Source organism: Polypterus senegalus, chromosome 14, assembly GCF_016835505.1.
Source record: "Polypterus senegalus isolate Bchr_013 chromosome 14, ASM1683550v1, whole genome shotgun sequence".
In the NCBI taxonomy this organism is placed as follows: Eukaryota; Metazoa; Chordata; class Cladistia; order Polypteriformes; family Polypteridae; genus Polypterus; species Polypterus senegalus.
In genome coordinates this window covers 133,160,903-133,183,073 of record NC_053167.1, presented here as the reverse complement: position 1 = coordinate 133,183,073, position 22,171 = coordinate 133,160,903, and the positions used below count along the sequence as shown (strand labels likewise).

General features: G+C 37.6%; 1 protein-coding gene across 1 annotated transcript in view; it reads left to right on the top strand.

Moving 5' to 3' along the window:
* The window catches only part of ebna1bp2 (EBNA1 binding protein 2), a 33,813-nt gene that overhangs the window by 8,637 nt on the left and 3,005 nt on the right, over positions 1–22,171 (top strand). Inside the window, exons 4-8 of the mRNA XM_039735248.1 lie at positions 4,264–4,387; positions 7,035–7,124; positions 9,450–9,525; positions 17,463–17,562; positions 17,649–17,820. Of these exons, the coding sequence (XP_039591182.1) occupies positions 4,264–4,387; positions 7,035–7,124; positions 9,450–9,525; positions 17,463–17,562; positions 17,649–17,820 (562 nt within the window). The remainder of the gene's footprint in view (positions 1–4,263; positions 4,388–7,034; positions 7,125–9,449; positions 9,526–17,462; positions 17,563–17,648; positions 17,821–22,171) is intronic.

Genomic DNA, 22,171 nt, shown 5'->3' with positions numbered 1-22,171 from the left:
CTAGTGGCTGCAGGCTCTCTTTATAGTTCATCCAGAAGTGCTCCAGGTGGCAATTAACCTAGATTAGGCTGCACTTCCAGGTGTGGCTGTGTTGCCGCCCACTCGGGCTCAGAAAGCCTTGCAGCTCCCCCTGGCAGTGGCCATGGAGCACAACCAGGATGAGCTCAGGTCTTCCAAGGTTTTGGCCCCGATGCAACCCAGGGGGGCTGCCACCAAATGTTCTGGGGGATGTAGTGTGCATCCCATGGCTGCTCGACCGGATCCAGTATCAAAGGGGCGTCCCGGCCATCCGCCACAATATGTAGTTATCACATATGCAATTAATTTCAAACCAACGTCTTATACAAAATAAATTACCCAAGCATCCACCTCTTGGTAACCTCATTTCATATTTCTTATAGCAGAAATGCTTAATATGGCCAAAAGTTCAAATTGCAATTGCAGTAGGATTTATAATTTAAAAAGAATTCTGTTCCTCATAGTGAAGGTAAGCATCATGTGATAGGCTGAAGACGCCATCATAAATATTGAAATAATTTCTTGTTGCCCAATTTAGTGTCACAAAGGCACTAAAGTCCAGCTCTGTACAGTGGTTACAACTGACCAGCCTCCTGAGCTATACATTGGATGAATTTGCTTTTGTCTTTGGGTGGGGGGGGGGTTCTATGAGCCATGCTCATGAATTTCTGCATATTTCCACCCCACCCCTTTTTTTCCTTGTAGTAATTTTTCTCTTGTAACATCCATGTAGTAACTAATTTACATGGCTCTTGCTGGAAAGGTTGTGCAAAAAATACACTTGTGGTTGCATGTATAGTAAAACAGAACCAAGCATGTTCATGAATAAATGTTAAAATTGCAGTCTTTGTAGTTTTGTTATGGCACATGTTAATATAACAATTTCATTTTTAGACTTAAGCCTGAAATGACTAATTATTAAAACATTACTGGAGTAATTGCCCAGAAATATAAGAATCCTTTTACTTTGGATTTTTTTACAATCAGATATTACAACCTTCACTCTAGGTCGGTGATTCCCAATGTGGGACGCACACCCCACTGGGGGGGCAATTGGAGAATTTAGGTACGTTAAACAATTTCTGAAATGAAAAAACAGAAATTCACTGTTAAAAATGATAGAAAAAAATAAGCAAATAATTTTTATTCTTTACAGAGACATTTATATATTTATATACACATAGAAGGGATGGTGAAGAGCTCTTTAATTTATGATTTTACAACCGGCTTGGGTTTTTCCTACATGGAAATCATTTTTACCATTTAAAATTATATGAATTATAACAATGATTGTAAAATTTTGCAGTATAACAAAAATATAAAATGATCAAATTTTTACAGAAAAAGCTGTCATTAAAGTTGTTTTATATTTATGAATATCACGTCTCTTATTATGCTTTCAAAACTGTATTTGCTGTATATTCATATTACTCCATCCATCCATTTTCCAACCCGCTGAATCCGAACACAGGTCCCAGCCAACACAGGGCACAAGGCAGGAACCAATCCCAGGCAGGGTGCCAACCCACCGCAGATTCATATTACTTTTTATTTATATATACAGTATATATATATATATATATATATATATTATATATATACATAGATATACATATACATACAGTGCATCCGGAAAGTATTCACAGCACATCACTTTTTCCACATTTTGTTATGTTACAGCCTTATTCCAAAATGGATTAAATTCATTGTTTTTCCTCAGAATTCTACACACAACACCCCATAATGACAACGTGAAAAAAGTTTACTTGAGGTTTTTGCAAATTTATTAAAAATAAAAAAACTGAGAAATCACATGTACAGTACATGAGTATTCACAGCCTTTGCTCAATACTTTGTCGATGCACCTTTGGCAGCAATTGCAGCCTCAAGTCTTTTTGAATATGATGCCACAAGCTTGGCACACCTATCCTTGGCCAGTTTCGCCCATTCCTCTTTGCAGCACCTCTCAAGCTCCATCAGGTTGGATAGGAAGCGTCGGTGCACAGCCATTTTAAGATCTCTCCAGAGATATTCAATTGGATTCAAGTCTGGGCTCTGGCTGGGTCACTCAAGGACATTCACAGAGTTGTCCTGAAGCCACTCCTTTGATATCTTGGCTGTGTGCTTAGGGTCGTTGTCCTGCTGAAAGATGAACCGTCGCCTCAGTCTGAGGTCAAGAGCGCTCTGGAGCAGGTTTTCATCCAGGATGTCTCTGTACATTGTTGCAGTCATCTTTCCCTTTACCCTGACTAGTCTCCCAGTTTCTACCGCTGAAAAACATCCCCACAACATGATGCTGCCACCACCATGCTTCACTGTAGGGATGGTATTGGCCGGGTGATGAGCAGTGCCTGGTTTTCCCCCCAAACGTGACGCCTGGCATTCACACCAGAGAGTTCAATCTTTGTCTCATCAGACCAGAGAATTTTGTTTCTGATGGTCTGAGAGTCCTTCAGGTGCCTTTTTGCAAACTCCAGGCAGGCTGCCATGTGCCTTTTACTAAGAAGTGGCTTCCATCTGGCCACTCTACCATACAGGCCTGATTGGTGGATTGCTACAGAGATGGTTGTCCTTCTGGAAGTTTCTCATCTCTCCACAGAGGACCTCTGGAGCTCTGACAGAGTGACCATCGGGTTCTTGGTCACCTCCCTGACTTAGGCTCTTCTTCTCCGATCGCTCAGTTTAGATGGCCGGCCAGCTCTAGGAAGAGTCCTGGTGGTTTCGAACTTCTTCCACTTCCGGATGATGGAGGCCACTGTGCTCATTGGGACCTTCAAAGCAGCAGACATTTTTCTGTAACCTTCCCCAGATTTGTGCCTTGAGACAATCCTGTCTCGGAGGTCTACAGACAATTCCTTTGACTTCATGCTTGGTTTGTGCTCTGACATGTACTGTCAACTGTGGGACCTGCTATAGACAGGTGTGTGCCTTTCCAAATCATGTCCAATGCAACTGAATTTACCACAGGTGGACTCCAATTAAGCTGCAGAAACATCTCAAGGATGATCAGGGGAAACGGGATGCACCTGAGCTCAATTTGGAGCTTTATGGCAAGGGCTGTGAATACTTAAGTACATGTGCTTTCTCAAATTTTTTATTTTTAATAAATCTGCAAAAACCTCAAGTAAACTTTTTTCACGTTGTCATTATGGGGTGTTGTGTGTAGAATTCACAATTTCTTACTGATTTCTTTGTCAGTACTTCAAGTATTCTTTCCCTCTTTTGTTTCCATGTTCTTTGGAAGCTTGTTTAGACCAAATTAATGACATTATGGACTTCCTCCTCGTGAGTAAGAGTTCACTTTTTTGAATAGGTAAGAATAAGGTATATGTTATAGTGGGGGACATCATGATTTTAGAGAGGCCTACGTGGGGTATGGCCAAATTAAGGTTGGGAACCACTGCTCTAGGTGCATTCTGCTTGCCCCATTAATGTCCAGAATTATCCATTAAGAGCAGAAGCACTCCTTTACTAAGGAGAGATATACAGACTCCTTTCCGTATAATTTACTTCAACTAGAAGTCATGTGATGAGGTATTGAGTTTGAGTGGATGTCAAATTTGACAACTGCAGTTGCTGATCTCTTTCTTTGAGCATCTCCTATTAAATGACTGGATTTGTCAGATTACACAACTGTGTAATGATTTTCCAGCGCACCTTCACATTTCCTAAGTATCAGCACTTTGTTGCATTCTGACAGCCCTTACCATGTTGCCTGACAGACCTGCTGCCCATGCAAAGACTTTATAGGTATGACAAGTTCAAGTACAATCTTGGTCTTTTTTTTTTCTTTCCTTTTTTCCATTCTGGCATTGTACATAAAACATGAGACATCAGACAGATGATACAAATTTTGGGCTTGACAATTGGAAGAGAGTATTTTCTTTATTTCTCATAGCTACATTATATGCATTATATTTCTGAATTAGTGCTCATTGGTTGTAACACTCAAAGGCACACAAACCCACTGCTACGACGAAGATAAAATCAGACAAGTTGAGTACTGATTGGACTGAGTCACTGGGTTGTCAGATTACACAACGTGTGGTCGAGGGAGTGCACTGTGACTGCCTCTGACGTGATTATGTAAATGAAATCTGCAACTGAAAATCACTTAAAAAGTTGTGTAATGTGTTATGACCATAATATTCAGTTCTGATACTATCTTTTGTGTTTTCTCATTTGCAAGTGTTTTTAATTTAAGGTTAGTGCTTGCACACTTTTAACACCTATGTTACTTTCCAGTTACCGCCAGGCACAAGCTGCCATATTGGAAGCCTTGCCACGGCTACACAAATTAAAGATACCAACCAAGAGACCAGAAGATTATTTTGCTGAGATGGCCAAGTCTGACCAGCACATGCAGAAGGTAATACATACTCCAGGTGTCCTCAAACATGTTCCACTTATTTTGGGATGTGATTGATCAGTTACAGCCTCTATTAGAAAGGGTTTTGTACATCAGTACGTTCAAAGTATTTTTTATATCTCTGCCATAAAAATGATGAAAAATGATTTTTTTCACTTAAATATTGTTGGTTATGTGAGATTATTAAGTACTAGCTGTGTAAACCCGTGCTGTTAAAAGCCTGGGCTCCTATAAACGACGGATTCTGGCGCTTCTATCATTCAACATTGGTTGTGTATTTGCGGTTAAGCGAGGTTCTCTTTACTCTGTGGTTTCGTTTTGCCGATGTGCTCGCCTCACTTGTGTATTAGCGGCTAAGCAAGCTTCTCTTTTCTCTGAGGTTTCACTTTGGCGACAGAGTCGATTTCGTTGAGCTTCACGCTGTAGCTTCGCACTTCCAAACAGACAGACCCACACACTTCCTCGCATAGATGTTAAGTTTATAGTTTTTTATGATACCTGTTACATGAGATTTGTCTGGAATTTTGGCCTTTCAACAATTTTGGTATCAACAAAAGCTGATATTTTGGCAAGGCTTGAATAAGGAGAGGGTTGAGAAGCTGGTTAATATGGGAACACTATGAAATAGAGTTAGGGTATGAGGGGCAGCTAGTTGATCTAGTGTAGCTAGACTTTGACTTTCTTTCTGTGTACACACTTACATTCTAAATTTTCTCCAGTAAAAGCCACAGATTACTTGATGTATTACTTTGGTTTCCTTTATATTCCCAAATTGTGTTCATAAGAATTATTTTGAACACTATGAAGTTACCTTAGCAGTGTGAGAAAACCCACACATATGATATACCGTTTGAATCCTCTTTATGGGGTTCTCCCCTAGTTTTGGCCCCCTCAAGACCCAAAAAACCATATATTTAGGCCATTTTGGACTGAGTATATCTGAAGTAAAAATGTTTTGAAGTTGTACGTGCCACATCAGCTAATCCAATGATTTCGCCCTGTATTGGGATATAAAGGGTCAAAATTAGTAATTTTTACAAAACTTTGAAAAAATGGGGATTAGTAAAACAGGCATGTGGAGTGCTGTTTTATGCTCTTCTCGAATACAGTAATCCATCCTCGATCACGGGGGTTGCGTTCCAGAACGCCCCGCGATAGATGAAAATCCGCGAAGTAGAAACCATATGTTTGTATGGTTATTTTTGTATATTTTAAGCCCTTATAAACTCTCCCACACTGTTAACATTATTAGAGCCCTCTAGACATGAAATAACACCCTTTAGTCAAAAGTTTAAACTGTGCTCCATGACAAGACAAAGATGACAGTTCTTTCTCACAATTAAAAGAATGCAAATATATCTTCTCTTCAAAGGAGTGCGTGCATCAGGAGCAGAGAATTTCAGAGAGAGAAAGAGCGCTAGCTAAGAAAAGCAAACAATCAAAAAATCAATACGTGCTTTTGTGCTTTTAAGTATGCCGAAGCACCGCGATAAAGCGACATTTTTTAGAGGAGCGTCCGTAGCTATTAAGCAAACAGCCTCTGTGCAAACAGCCCCCCTGCTCACACCTCCTCCATCAGGCGCAGAGAACGTCAGAGAGAGACAGAGAGAGCGCGAGATTAAAGCAAACAATCAAAAAATCAATACTTGCTTTTGGGTTTTTAAGTATGCCGAAGCACCGTGATAAAGCGGCATTTTTTAGAGGAGCGTCCGTATCCTCTAGGCAAACAGCCTCTGTGCAAACAGCCCCTCTGCTCACATCCCCTCCGTCAGGCAGAGAGAGTGAGAGAGACATAGAAAAGCAAACAATCAAGCACCGCGCGGGAAGCATATCTTATATCATTGAGGAGTTTTAGTTAATATGTAATACGTGCTCTGATTGGGTAACTTCTAAGCCATCTGCAAATAGCGTCCCTTGTATGAAATCAACTGGGCAAACAAACTGAGGAAGCATGTACCATAAATTAAAAGACACATTGTCCGCAGAAATCCGCGAACCAGCAAAAAATCCGTGATATATATTTAGATATGCTTACATTTAAAATCCGCGATAGAGTGAAGCCGCGAAAGTTGAAGCGCGATATAGCGAGGGATTACTGTGTTAGCGTATTTTGATATTTGATTCTACATGTACAGTATACTGTTGCTACAAGCTTTCCAAGAGCCATTCTCTGAAGTTTAAGAACTTAAGAAAGATTTAGATGTTAAAAATAACACATTTGAAACATAAGCTTGTGGTGTATCATTTTACACTATTTCAAGGACAGTGATTACAAATATTATGGAAATCTTTCATAGAGTAAAAATGACTAATTACTATTATAATTAAAAATATTTAGACAATGAACATTTAAATTCAGGCACAGATTTTAATATTTCAGATATATGGCACAACTATTCATGTATATTTTGTGTTCTTAGCTCACAAAGTAAATAACGTCTTATAACATCTTCCTGATGTTAAAGATATACTGTTTAGTATTGTAATATTGCAGAAATATGTTACAAAGTGTGCTTTCATTAATAAAGTATGTGTATACACTTTTCTATTGGAGAATATTTGGTAATAAATTTCTGCTACAGACTAAGACAGTGTTTCTTTGTTTGCAGTAATCCTTTTCTTATCTGTGTTTTCATTTCATCCTCAGGTTCGGGCCAAGTTGTTACAGAAGCAGCAAGCTATGGAGAGGTCAGAGAAAGCCAAAAAGCTTAGAGAACTTCGAAAGTATGGCAAAAAGGTAAGTCGGGAAAATCACTAATACATGTTTAAGAGAAAGCAACGATATGAAGCATTCAAAATGATCTGTTGGGAAGACATGCATTTGTATTAAAAAGCACACTTTTTCGCTTCTTCCTCATTGGTTCCTCATACTTGCGAATGGTTACTGTTTATGAATTACAAATATAATGAATGCTTCAATTTACAAGTGATAAGTATATTTCCTTGAGCCTTACACTGCAGCTTTCTTTTCCTTTATCCCTGTTCCAAATAACCAATACTATCTCTAAGTTACTTCATGATGACTGTGGAAATTCTGGAACTGTTCATATGCCATGTAGAAGCTCCATGTTGTATTCTAAAGCAGCATTTCTTAACCTTTTTACTAATAATCCCTTATTTAGCTTGACTACCACAGTGCAACATTCCTCATAGGGCTGATTGATGTATGTGTTCTTCAGTTTGGGTCCTAACCTTACATTTTGACCTTAATATTGGTGTATCTTCATGTCTCTATGTATATTATATAGCGTTTTTCATAAGTGAAGTGACTGGAGAACTTGGGAGCAGTTGTACATCTTAAATGAACATATCAGCCCTGAGATTGTTTGGGCAAAGCAACATTTTTCTCCTTTATTAGCCTTAAAGTTCAATTCAGCAAATCTAAATAGGGGTATGGTGCAATAATTTTACCAGTTGATATACAATAAAATATGAAAATCTAGGTAATCTAGATCGTATACCTGAATTTTGACCTTTTACTTAAATTTTAAGCTTCTCGTCAACTTGCTTGCCCATTTTCCTACAATGGTGGTATGCCAGGTTACCCATGTAATTTGTTTTGGATACTGCAGAGGTGCCTTCCCCATGGTATAGGATTGAGGGCACATGGATTTGCACCAGTGCCCTCTCTTCATAAATGTAACTGTGCAGTTAGTCACACCAATCTTTGTAAATTCTAGAGGCCATAATGTCTGAAATTCTCTTTTCTTCTGTACAGACTGAGTTGCAGTCACATGATGATGGCTAATTAGCATTGGAGGAAGGAAATATCTTTATAATTTTTACTTCAGTTGTCATTTTAAATGTGGCAAATGTTGAAGTTGTGTTTCAGTATTAAAACTACAATGAAGAAACTACTGTACAGTGATCTCTCCTCGATTGCGGGGGGTTATGGAACGCAAAGGTGAAAGTCCGCGAAGTAAAAACAATATGTTGTTGTTTTTATATTGTCACAGATTTGCACAGAAACACAGGAGGTTGTAGAGACGGGGACTTTAAAACACTGCAAACAAACATTTGTCTTTTTTTCAAAAGTTTAAACTGTGCTCCATGATAAGACAGAGATGACAGTTCCGTCTCACAATTAAAAAAATGCAAACATATCTTCCTCTTCAAAGGAGTGCGCGTCAGGAGTGGAGAATGTCAGAGAGAGAGAGTAGAGCAAACAATCAAAAATCAATAGGTGCTTTTAAGTATGCAAAGCACCGCCCGACAAAGCAGCCGCAAGAAAGGGAACAATGTGAAGGTAGTCTTTCAGCATTTTTAGAGGATCGTCCGTATCCTTTAAGCCAGTGTGCGAACAACCCCTCTGCTCACACCCCCTCTGTCAGGAGCAGAGAATGTCACAGAGAGAGAGAGAAAAGCAAACAATCAAAAATCAATAGGTGCTGTTAGAGCTTTTAAGTATGCGAAGCACCGCGCGGGAATATCATTGAGGAGTTTTATTTAATACATAATACGTGCTCTGATTGGGTAGCTTCTCAGCCATCCGCCAATAGCATCCCTTGTATGAAATCAACTGGGCAAACCAACGGAGGAAGCATTTACCATAAATTAAAAGACCAATTGTCCGCAGAAATCTGTGAACCAGAGAAAAATCCGTGATCTATATTTAGATATACTTACATTTAAAGTCCGCGATGGAGTGAAGCCGCAAAAGTCGAAACGTGATATAGCGAGGAATCACTGTACTGAAAAAACATTATAAATGTTGCTTCATCCAATTTCAGAGTGCTTTTAGCTGATGCCCAATTAGATGGTAGTACTGTCTAGACATTCTCTTTCAATTCAAAACCATATTGCCTCTCCGCTTTACTCGTGCAGCATTGAAATGAACTGTTCAAGGGAAGCAAAGCAGCAGTGACAGTTAAGGATATGAAAAAAAGGGTTAAACATTTAGCTGATTTGAGCTTGTAAACTGTTTATAATATTTAAGTTAATGTTGATTATTAGTATGTAGATATTTGCAAGAATGTAGAGCAAGATAGGATATGATATTTGGAAAAATAGCAATGCCGAAGATTGTGGTATTCAGCTTTTAATACATTGTGTAATATTTCAGGTACAAGTACAGGTCCTGCAGAAGAGGCAGAAAGAGAAGAAAGCCATGATGACCGCAGTGAAGAAATATCAAAAAGGCAAGTATACCGTTAGGAGAATGTTTTCTCAGATATGTGTGATATTAGGAATATATTTTCATGAAACAAAAACTCTTTTTATGACATTAGTACTTTTTTTGTTTTATCCAACTTCCCAATTGTGGAGTTATTCTGTATCAAGCCCTTCCTGTGTTGGTTTCCCACTTTCTCTTTGTTTTGGTGCGTCTTGACCAAAAGTCTATAACCTGTTGCCCTTTTCTTAAACACTTTCATTTTAATGACAGTGGTACAATTGTATGAAACGTGAGGAGACAACATTAGCATGCCAGCATACTCTATTTTGGAAACCACCTTATTTTAACTTTCTGTCTGTATAGTTTGAAATCAGTTGTTTTGTATATTTTGAAATTTGTGGATAACACATGTGTTTGTAAGCTGTGTGGCTGCTTTTTGAATCCATATTTTTGACCAGCCATCCATCCATCCATTATCAAACCCGCTATATCCTAACTACAGGGTCACAGGAGTCTGCTGGAGCCAATCCCAGCCAACACAGGGCACAAGGCAGGAAACAAACCCTGAGCAGGGCGCCAGCCCACTGCAGGTGACCAGCCATGTAATCATGAATTTAAATTGAAACCTGTACTATGATGAAAGGAGGTTCATTCAAGACCGGACCCTTAATCCCAAAGATTCACACAATTGACCGATGCAGCAAAAAAAAAAGTTATTTTTAAGAAACAGAAGGAATAAATATAGAAGTGGATGATAACTAAGCACAGGAGTATAAAAAATGTAGTCAAATATCAACTTACTGTAAGGGAAAAAAAAAAAACCTGTAGCTAATGACCCCTATCTACTTCTGGCTCTCCTAGTTTAACTGCTTCAGCACTCTCCGACACCATGCTCATTTATACTAGTTATGTTACATGAACTCATTCCTTTGTATTGATAGGTCATAGCTCTAAAACTTTAACAATGTCCCTGGTGTGTTTTTCTGAGTGCAAGTCAGGTACACAAAACTGCCCATCTGTTTGTATTTTTTTTTTCTATCTCTTCCATATACAATAGGTTTATTTATATAAGGGGTAATCAAAAATGGCAGTGTACTCAAAACCTTTCTTTTTGGGCATTTTAAAAAAACAAAAATTCCGTAGAAAAACAGCTTCATTAAAAAAAAGAAAATACACTAATGCGTGTTTTCCAATAGGAGGCACTAGCTTCCTGGAAATACATTTGTTTTGCAATTGCAGCATTTTAAGTAACCAGAACCTATATAGATATATACAAAGGCGATAATCCTTCCCTTAGTGATACGGCGGTAAGAAATCACATAGGAGAAAATAACTTTCTTTTAATGACGGTTTACGAGGCATAACAGACGGGAAGCCATGACAAGACCTTGTGTTGAGTCTGCAATTTTCGTCTTTGCGTTGGAAGGATTTTCCAGATCAGATGACGTTCTCTCCCATCCGTCCGTCGGCTTCACAGGTGTGCCGAGCAATGTTCCAAGGTTTTATACCCTTTCTCCATGTGCAGGCCCCCACTTACGTAAATCATGCCATTCCAAACAAGGAAAAGAAGATCTAATGTCATGCTGACTCTGTCACACAGAGATAGTACAATGTCCATTTTGCAATTGTCCCTTTCTTGTCTTCTAATGCTTGCCTAGCAGTTCTAAATGATGAGCCCCTGTGTGCTAAATCTGGAGTTATAAAATATTTTTTGTACAGAGCACAGTGACATTTTAAACTTACGTACTTATTACAATGTGTTACAGAGAAAATCCCTTAAACTCAACACTCATTAACACCAGACCAGAGAGCCCCAAATAAATTTGTTGTTCTTATAAAATAAAACAGAAAATAAAATAAAAATAGTCTGCACAGGGGCTGAATACTTATTTTGGGATTAGATTAATACATTTTGGACATTTTCAGAAATTTTGAACATTTGCTCATAAATAAAATTTCCAGTAATATAGAATATTACTTTCTCACTAAGTTATGGAAGATGGCAACCAAGTGTAGTGTAGGGTATCACAATACTGCATCTGATGTTCCAGCCTTTTTTTTTTCTTTTTTTTAAGCCATTTAAGGAAATTTTTTTGCCTTGCTTGTGCACTGTTCTGTAATTGTCTTAACATCTTTGTGATTAGAATAATATGTCCTAAGGAAGTAGTCCTGCAGATTGGTAAATAAGTTTTAGTCACATGAGGCCAAAATCTGGAGAACAGAATGAGTGTGGCTTCCAAGTCTACAGTTTTGCAAAACAGCCTTCCACTCTTTCTGCAGTGTGAATTGGGACATTATCATCACATTGTAAGGTGATGGTTGACTGATTTTTCTCTCCACTTTCCTCTGATTCACTGCCACAAACATCAAAGCAAATTGGCATAATATGGGCAGTTTTGTAGACCTTTGAGGCATGTAATAAATATGAATTAAACCTTTACCCTAAGAACGTGCACACCAGCTCTATAGAACTGGTTCAGTCTTTGAATTTTTGTTCTGTTGAAGAATCATCATAATATTAGTAGTAGAAGAATAATAACTATTGATCCTCATTATTAGTCCCTGTAAGCACTCTGAGGTTATCTTTTTCACATATAGAAATTTAAGAAAAATGCACATTTCTAATGTTTGCCTTTTGACAGTCTGTATATTTAACTTCACCTTTGCTATTGACAGTACACTTTGCCTACTAATTGACTAATGAGTTTGTATCGGCTTTAGTAATTGATGGACTGTAAAACTGTTTATTTGCTTTACTGAATGCTATAAATATAAACAAGCATGCATATCCTTGGTCTGTGATGTTTGTCTGCAACACTTAGGCATGTCCCAGGTATGTCTGTAAACAGTTATCTACATTGAAAGTGATTGCTCATCCTTTATGAGGTTAAGGTGTTCCTCTGTGCAAACTCACATGCACACAAAGAACTGAATTAATGTTGACTATTCAAATGTTACTCATGTGTTTTATACAGATACCCGTATACTGTCTATATTGTACAGAGCTAGCCATTCATGGGTTATGTTTTAAAATACATCATACTTCTTCCTAGTTTGTTTTTCACAGGGGGCCTGATTTTTTTTCCCCCCAGTATATTTTCCACTCCTTACAAATTCTAATTGCATTTACCACACAAAAATTGTGAACATTTACAGAATAAAGTAAAATACAATTTTACACTTTAACAGCTTGACACAAAGGTTTGGTGCAGTCACTGTGGTAACATGGAGAAAAAGTTGAAAAACTAACTTAACTGCCACCAATCTACATGGAATAAAAGATAATGTAGAATCAGTCCAATTGTTACAAAGGGTTTTGGATAGAATTAAGGCTTGGGCAGACATGTGGAAGATGAAATTTTATGTACAGTATTACATGTAGGAATAAACATTAGATTTGAATAGACAATGGAAGGTCTGAAACTTCAAAATACCCCTTATGAGAAAGGACCAAGGAGTTACAGTAGACTCATTCCCTATTTAGATCTAGACAGAGTACAGAAGCCATTAAGAAGGCTACCAGAATATTAGGTTATATAATACAATGTGTGAAGTACAAGTCAAAGGAAGATACAGTAATCCCTCGCTATATCGCGCTTTGACTTTCGCGGTTTCGCTCTATCGCGGATTTTATATGAAAGCATAATTAAATATATAACGCTGATTTTTCGCTGCTTCGCTGGTTCTGCGGACAATGTGTCTTTTTACTTCCTGTACATGCTTCCTCAGTTGGTTTGCCCAGTTGATTTCATACAAGGGACATAATTAATTTTCTACTTACAGTACTTAGTACATGTACGTACGTTTAGTGTCACTGTACACACATTTACTGTATACTATTTTTGTTGCATTGTACGTATTTATTGCTGGTGGCATGTCTATCGTAATGGCTGTAACGTGATATCGGAGACACTCGATATCTTTAAAATAATATTTAGGTTTTACTGTATATAAACAGTGTGTTTATATACATAATTTCAATGAATCTTACCTAATATCTAAGAGAATACAAAGGGATTATGCTGTATAACTCTGCGCGGAATATTTATAAACAGTGTGGGAGAGTTTATAAGGGCTTAAAATATATAAAAATAACCATAGAAACATATGGTTTCTACTTTGTGGATTTTCACCTATCGCGGGGGGGGTCTGAAACGCAACCCCCGCCATCGAGGAGGGATTACTGTACATTTAAGCTTTATCACTCTCTAGTGAGGCCTCTTCTGGATGCTGCCTGCACATTTAGTCTCTAGCATATAAATAGATATAGCAGCACTGGACTAAGTCCAGAGAGGAGCAACTGGGCTGATTCTGGGACTGAGCTATGAGGAGAAATTTTAAGAAGTTGAACCTTTTCAATTTAAGCAAACAGAGGTTAAGAGGGGACATGATAGTAGTATTTAAAATTATGAAAGGACATGGGGGCTCTGCCCCCTGCTCGCTTCACTTTCTAACCCCCAGGTGGGTGCTATGCACCAGCCACTTCACGCCTCTGCCACTCGCGTATAGGTAAGCGATGGTACAATTTAAATAGATTGTTATTTTTAATGGAAATTGTTACATATGTGTAATAGAATTAACTATTTTACATTAAAGCGAGTAATTAACCATAGTTAAAAATAGCAAAACATAATAAATTGAAATAAAATTGTTTCATGTTGCGTTAGAAGTACTCGTTGAGTTATACATTTTCATTCTGTTTGGCTTTGAAATTAGGACACACATACTTTTTAAACTTCTGTCTTTGATATCTCCATCTTTCGAAACTATTATCGCTAACAATTCCTCACATCTTGGTTTATTATAAATGAAACCGTGATCTTTCGGACTCATATAGAAATCCAAGAAAAGTTCTTTGTCCATGTTTTGCAGATAAATTTTGTGTAAAGTGCAATACCTTTGGACGTATGGATTTGTATCTATTATTTGCCGTAGAATTTCTAATACGTCCAATTGTTTAACTCTTTTGATTCTATGTTGCATCGCTTCTCCATGATCATAACTATAAACCTGACCGAATTGTGGTTTCTTTGAAAAATTAAACTTTTAGTAGCTTTAATTGTAGTGGGACCACAGATTCTCGTAGCATATGGTCCTGAATTGTGTAAATGTTGCAAACGCAAACAGATTATTATAGATTCTGATATTTTACCTGTAGTGTTTGTGGATTTCACTTTCACCAAACAACAGATCTTTTAATTATCGTGGATACGCATCTTCATTGGGAAGAAACACTACTTTTCCCTGATGGCAACATGAATTAGATGATCTACAAATCCCCGACTTAAACTTCAAAGCCGAACAATATCTATATACTTCTGTCATATCACCTATGTCCATATATTCGATCTCTTTCCGCTGTTCCATTATTTCACCGAGTAATAATTTCCACTTGTTAGCGCTAATATGATCTTTACTATCAGATTTTTAAGACTATTGAGTTTTAGTACTTTTATAATCTCTAACCTGCTCTGCATGTGTATTGCGCCGACATTTTTGAACCTCTTTAGAACATTCTACTTTGTCTTCTACTCTTTGCCTTTTATTTCCGACCCCGCTTGGACCAACTTAAGTTTTCAGTTCCACTGGGCTGATTATTACTTTCCTTATTTTCCAAATTTGTTCTTAGATTATTATTGTTCTTTTTTGAATAATTTTCTCTCCAATGCTTTTGGGCCTCTTTTTGACACGCTGCCCTTTCTTCTTGGCTTAGTCATTAACGTGTCATCTAGAATTTATAAAATTATTGTCCAGAAAAGGACTACATTGAAAGAAACAAATAGATTGTAAGTTTAAAAATACTGTCTAGAAAAGCTTCCTTGAAGGATGAAACTGGGGACTTTTCCTAAACGACTTTAAATGAGGAAAACGTAAAAAATTTATAAGAGCTGAGAGCGCAGGAACTGTGTCTGACAAAAGAGTTCACACCAATGAGAGGTGAGAGGGCTGTAGGCATGTTTGAAAATGGTTGAGAGGAGGGCAGGACTTGACAAAATCTCTTGAAAACAGTCTTGTCTAGTATTATAGAGAGAGACAATAGAGAGAATTAATAAAATAGATTGGAGACAGTTACTTTAAAAAGAGTCTCACAAGTACAAAGGGAAACCTGTTAAGTGTAAATTTCGCACAAACAATTAGAACTTTTTTTTTTCTTCTTTCACACAGAAACTTATACACTTGAAATAAATTATCAAGTAGTGTGGTACAGAGTACAACTTTAGAGTTAATTTAAAACTCATCTTAATGCTATTTTTGGGAAATCACATGGATAAGGATCACCAAGCTTTGTTGGGCTGAATGGCCTGTTCTTATCAAAAGTTTTGTGATGTTCTAACTGAACCATCAATAGGTTTGTCACTCTGTGTGTTAGATAAACATAATTACAGCTAATTGTTTTTTTCAGTTCTAAACATTTATTGTGTTTAGCCCTAAATTGGCATTAATTTCCAACAAGGTAAATAATGTATATAAAATAGCTTAATTGTTTTAAATAAATGTTGACTTTAGATACCATGCTGCCTCTGTCTTGCTTTATTCTTTCTGAGTTGCAGGCCTGTGGTAGGTTGTTCAAACAGCTAAATTTGAGTCACAGGTACCATCAAACAGTGTAGAAATGCTCCACCATTTCCCAGACTAAGCAGAATTTTTCCTTTAGCAGAACTGTGTATGACTGTGATGGACTGAGGTTGTGTCAAGGATTGGTTTCTGCCTCATGACCAATGATGTCAGAATGGGCTTTATTACTGAAAATGAGAGTATGCCGAAACTGGGAGACAAACCGAGTATTTTAGAGAGTGTTTACAGTGCATAAAATGCAAATACTGCCAAAGCTGTTATTATATAATGCACTTCTGTTTATAAGCCCAGAGCACAGTACACCTTTAGAAATAATGTTAAAATAAACAGAAATAAATATAATGCATACATTCTGGCAATCGTTTATTTTTTTAAACCTGTCAACATATGCGTCGTTGATGCTTTTCCATATGTGTAAGAGAGAGAGTTTTACTGAGTCGATAAGTAAGTATGTCTAGTACTTGTATATCAATCAGATTCTGCACACATTCTACGTGCTTGCTAGCTACAGCTTGGTATCCATCCATCCATCCCTCTTCTGCATTATTCAAATTGTATCTTGCATCTTGCCTCAATGTATATATATGTATATATTCATGTAGAGTTAGCTCTGTAACAAGTGAATACATTATACGTGTACATGCAAAGAAGTGAACATCTGCAAGGAAAAATTAATTTGCATGAAGCCAACTTGTCTGCTGCTGGCAAAGAGTACAGCTCACAACAGTCAGTCAGCAGTAATCGCACCACAGCAGTCAATTCTGGAAAAAGTGATAGTGGTTGCAAAATAACACCTGTACTACTACTCATCCTGAAATAAGCATTTTAATTGTGAATGATAGATTAATCATTTGAAATTCTATTTCATGTTATACCTTCATTTATTTCATGTGATGTATTGGTGTGGTGCATTCATTTGCTTGATTTATACAGTATGTCAGTCATTTTTACTTACTATTATCCTGTTTACAATTTCATTTACAGTACTTGCGCAGCAGTACATAGTGTGATTGTTTTTTTGTTTTTTTTTTCTGCATAAAAGGTTATGCTATTTTTCATTCATTCAGACGCAGTTGCAAGGGAACTTAGTAAAAAAAGTAGACATGTTTTTACCCAGAATGTAATTTATTTGAAAGTGTTTGGTTAGTCTGAAAAGTAAAAGCCAGCAGCAGCTTAGATAAATTGGTGACTCATGGGGCACCACACAGAGGGAGGTTCATATCCCCTGTCGTTGGTAACTCTTTGTAGTTAAGTGATGCCTTTACAATAAACAACTCAGGAATCGGCTTTCATTGTAGCTATTATGAATTAATTATTATTCAGTCTGTGAATGTTCACTGAAGTGGCAGAATTGTGGCTAACCCTTGTTTTCTGTCTGTGTTGCAGGGATGGTAGACAAACTTGATTTCTTAGAAGGGGATGCAGAAAGAGGCAAGAAGAATACTGTGACAGCGTCCAAGTCCAAATCTGCCATGAACATGAAAGGGTAAGCAACTTGAGTTTGACTTGTAACAAACTGAGGGAAAATGGCATTATGTAACTAACTCTGTCATTGTCTACTGTATTTATTAGATCTAATGCCAAAAGAAAGTACAAGGACAAGAAATTTGGCTTCGGTGGCAAGAAGCGTGGCTCCAAGTGGAACACCAAAGAGAGCTATGACGATGTTTCGGGTTTCAGATCCAAGGTTGCACATGGGAAAGTTGGTGGAATGCGTGGAAAAGGGGGTAAAAAGGCAGTAAATGTAAGTCAACATATGTTATTCTTCTCTAACGTTTCAGTAGATTGAATAGAAAAGGTCCCTCTTAACTTGCTAAATCCCAGGCTGAATAAATTATCCTGGTGGACCTTGGTGGCTGCAAGTCTTTTAGTCAATCTAATTGTATGAAGGAAAATTGAGTAGTGAGAAAAGTGCTATATAAATATAAATAATTATTATTTTTATTAAATCTGTAAATTAACTACTTAGACTCCTGAGAGTCTTTTATAACAGCACATTTCTAATGAGCATAAGCTGTTGTTTAATGGTAGAATATTAATTTAATATCTGACCTTAATAATATTCTTATGCCAGTGGTTCTGTTTTATAGCTCAAACTGAGCAGGTAATATATTTATTTAATACAAATGTATGCTAACATTTTGAAGAAAACAAACGTACACTCAACCTACCCATCTTTAAAACTAGGGGGCTTTGGCCCCTGCTCACTTCACTCGCCTACCCTCGTACCTACACTATGTGCTAGCCTCTTTGCAGTACTGTTGCTTGTGTATGGGGATGCAATGTACAATTTAAACATGTTTTTATTTTCATGTGAATTGTTACATATGCATAATAAAACTATTTTACATTACAGCAAGTAATTAACCCTATTAAAAAAGAGTAAAACGTAATCATTTGAAAGTAAATTATGTTTCATGTTGCGTTAGAGTTATTTGTTGCGTAATATGATTTTGTTCTATTTGGCTCTGAAATTAACACGCAAATACTTTTTAAACTTACACTTTTACTGTAAATCTTCAGTAAAAACAATTTCTTTAAATTCAATTTTGGTCAATATCACATTGAATTTTGATTCTATGTTTGGACTTTCATCGTGACAACGCGGTGTATAACTGCCCGTGATTGAATTTCGTTTCTTTCTCTTTATTAAATAAAACGCATTTTTCGAATGTTTGGCTCTGAGATTTCTTATTTGACTTTGCAAAAGTTATTCTAATGGGAAGCTGTTAACGTTTTAATATGAATGCCATATCAAGATCTCCTTTGTTGTGTAATGTTACCCACGGAAAATGTACTACATTACCTTTCTTGGATACATCCTTCTTTCTACAGTAATTTGTGCGGTGGAACACCAGATGGTGTTAAACGGTTGTAGTTGTTCTTCATGATATTGTAAGTTGATGTTTTCATCTTCCACACCATCACCACCAACTGTTTCAGCAGAGTCTATTGATACGCACTTAACCAATTTGCCATGTAACCGATCAGCATTTTTGGCTTCCTCATTTCTCAGTGCTAGGGTTGTCCATGTACTCATTTCTTCTGTTGATAACCCTTCATGATGAAATTCTTTAATAAGATTTGGACATAATACGTCTTCTTTAATTGGGAAATTTTTAAAGTGAGAAAAATGTTAAAATTTATAAGAGGTGAGAGAGCAGAAACTGTGTCTATCAAAAGCATTCACACGAATGAGAGGTGAGATTACCATGTGTGGTGGAATATGGTTGAGATGAGGGCAGGACTTGATAAAAATCTCATGGCCAATGTCTCATCTCGCAGGACTTGAAAAAATCTTCAAAAAAGTCTTGTCTCATCGCAGGATTTTTTTTTATATAATAGAGAGATGTTAGAGTCTGGCAATGTGTGTTTCACTCGTACCTCATAAGTAACACCTTTAAATGGTGTAAGTGTTATGCAGTGGGGCTTCAGCTCTTTAGAAAATTATTTTAACAATCTGTTCTTGGTGAGGCTTTCCCAACATGTAGGTACAAACCTATTAGGTTTGGAAATTGCCAGAGAAATCATGATACAATTTTATTTATAGAAAGATAGATAACATAAATGTAAAGAAAGAATATGCTTCATTTGTCCCCAGGGAAAATTTGGCTTTTTACAAGAGTTCAATAAATTAAACAATGTTCCTACATTATGAAAAATAACACACCCACTTTCAAATACATACAAGAATAAATACAGTGAAAGCAAACTAAAGAAGAAAACTTCTGATGTGGCTTAAAATAATTAGAACAGTCACAGTGAAGCAGTATAAAGTTTTGTTGCTGTAGGTATGATGGAGTCCTAGTAAAGCTTCTGAAAGCAAACAATGTTAGTGTGTAAGAGTGAGGATGTGGTACATTGTTCATAAAGGCACTCAGTTTTGTTTTTATTTTGTCCTTCGCTACTACCTCCAGGGTGTTGAGTGTGTGTCCCATAGCAGCATACAACCTTCACATCTACTCCCTGAATAGTAACCAGACATAGAGGCTCTTTGGTGCAGTAAAAGTCAATAACCAGTTCTTTGGCTTTGCTTATATTAAGTTGCTGCCAATTTCTATTTGCACCAAGGAACAAAGTTCTCCACTTGGCCTCTGTATTCTCTTACCCCCCTTGTCATTACACCCCATTACTACAGAATCATCAGAGAGTTTCTGCAGGTGACATAACCTGGTGTTCTACTAAGAGCTCGTTTATACTTCACACTCAAAACGCGTATGCGCCCGCATCATGGCTGCCACGCGTTCCCAGCGTTCATTTGATGCGTCCTCTTAGTCGGTCCTCGGAAATTAACGCGACACATGCGCGAGTTGCAGTACCAACAAAAAGTTAGAGGGCACAGTGTGATAAAAGTCTAAATGTGACGTCAGAGTCTCTGTTTACTATCTACATGTGACAGAAAGCCGCTTTGAGGATCCTCCGGGATCGATGTTTGATGAATGGTTCGATGTGGTGAAGCAAAATGCCGACATACATTCGCATGCCAACATGCATTCGTGGAGCTTTTACAGTGGGATGCAAAAGTTTGGGCAACCTTGTAAATAGTCATTATTTTCCTGTATAAATGGTTGGTTGTTACGATAAAAAATGTCAGTTAAATATATCATATAGGAGACACACACAGTGATATTTGAGAAGTGAAATGAAGTTTATTGGATTTACAGAAAGTGTGCAATAATTGTTCAAACAAAATCAGGCAGGTGCATAAATTTGGGCACCACAAAAAAGAAATGAAATCAATATTTAGTAGATCCGCCTTTTGCAGAAATTACAGCCTCTAAACGCTTCCTGTAGGTTCCAATGAGAGTCTGGATTGTGGTTGAAGGTATTTTGGACCATTCCTCTTTACAAAACATCTCTAGTTCATTCAGGTTTGATGGCTTCCGAGCATGGACAGCTCTCTTTAACTCACACCACAGATTTTCAATTATATCAGGTCTGGGGACTGAGATGGCCATTCCAGAACGTTGTACTTGTTCTTCTGCATGAATGCCTTATTGGATTTTGAGCAGTGTTTCGGATCGTTGTCTTGTTGAAAGATACAGCTCCGGCGCAGCTTCAGCTTTGTCACTGATTCCTGGACATTGGTCTCCAGAATCTGCTGATACTGAGTGGAATCCATGCGTCCCTCAACTTTGACAAGATTCCCAGTCCCTGCACTGGCCACACAGCCCCACAGCATGATGGAACCACCACCATATTTTACTGTAGGTAGCAGGTGTTTTTCTTGGAATGCTGTGTTCTTTTTCCTCCATGCATAACGCCCCTTGTTATGCCCAAATAACTAATTTTAGTTTCATCAGTCCACAGCACCTTATTCCAAAATGAAGCTGGCTTGTCCAAATGTGCTTGAGCAGACCTCAAGCGGCTCTGTTTGTGCTTCCTCTGCATCACTCTCGCATACAGCATCTCCTTGTGTAAAGTGCGCCGAATGGTTGAACGATGCACAGTGACTCCATCTGCTGCAAGATGATGTTGTAGGTCTTTGGTGCTGGTCTGTGGGTTGACTCTGACTGTTCTCACCATCCATCGCTTCTGTCTATCCGAAATCTTTCTTGGTCTGCCACTTCGAGCCTTAACTTGAACTGAGCCTGTGGTCTTCCATTTCCTCAATATGTTCCTAACTGTGGAAACAGACAGCTTCAACCTCTGGGACAGCTTTCTGTATCCTTCCCCTAAACCATGATGGTGAACAATCTTTGTCTTCAGGTCATTTGAGAGTTGTTTTGTGACCCCCATGTTGCTACTCTTCAGAGAAAATTAAAGGAGGAGGGAAACGTACAATTGACCCCCTTAAATACTCGGATTCACCTGTGTATGTAGGTCAGGGGTCACTGAGCTTACCAAGCCAATTGGAGTTCCAATAATTAGTTCTAAAAGTTTGGGAATCAATAAAATGACAACGGTGCCCAAATTTATGCACCTGCCTGATTTTGTTTGAACAATTATTGCACACTTTCTGTAAATCCAATAAACTTCATTTCACTTCTCAAATATCACTGTGTGTGCCTCCTATATGATATATTTAACTGACATTTTTTATCGTGACAACCAACGATTTATGCAGGAAAATAATGACTATTAACAAGGTTGCC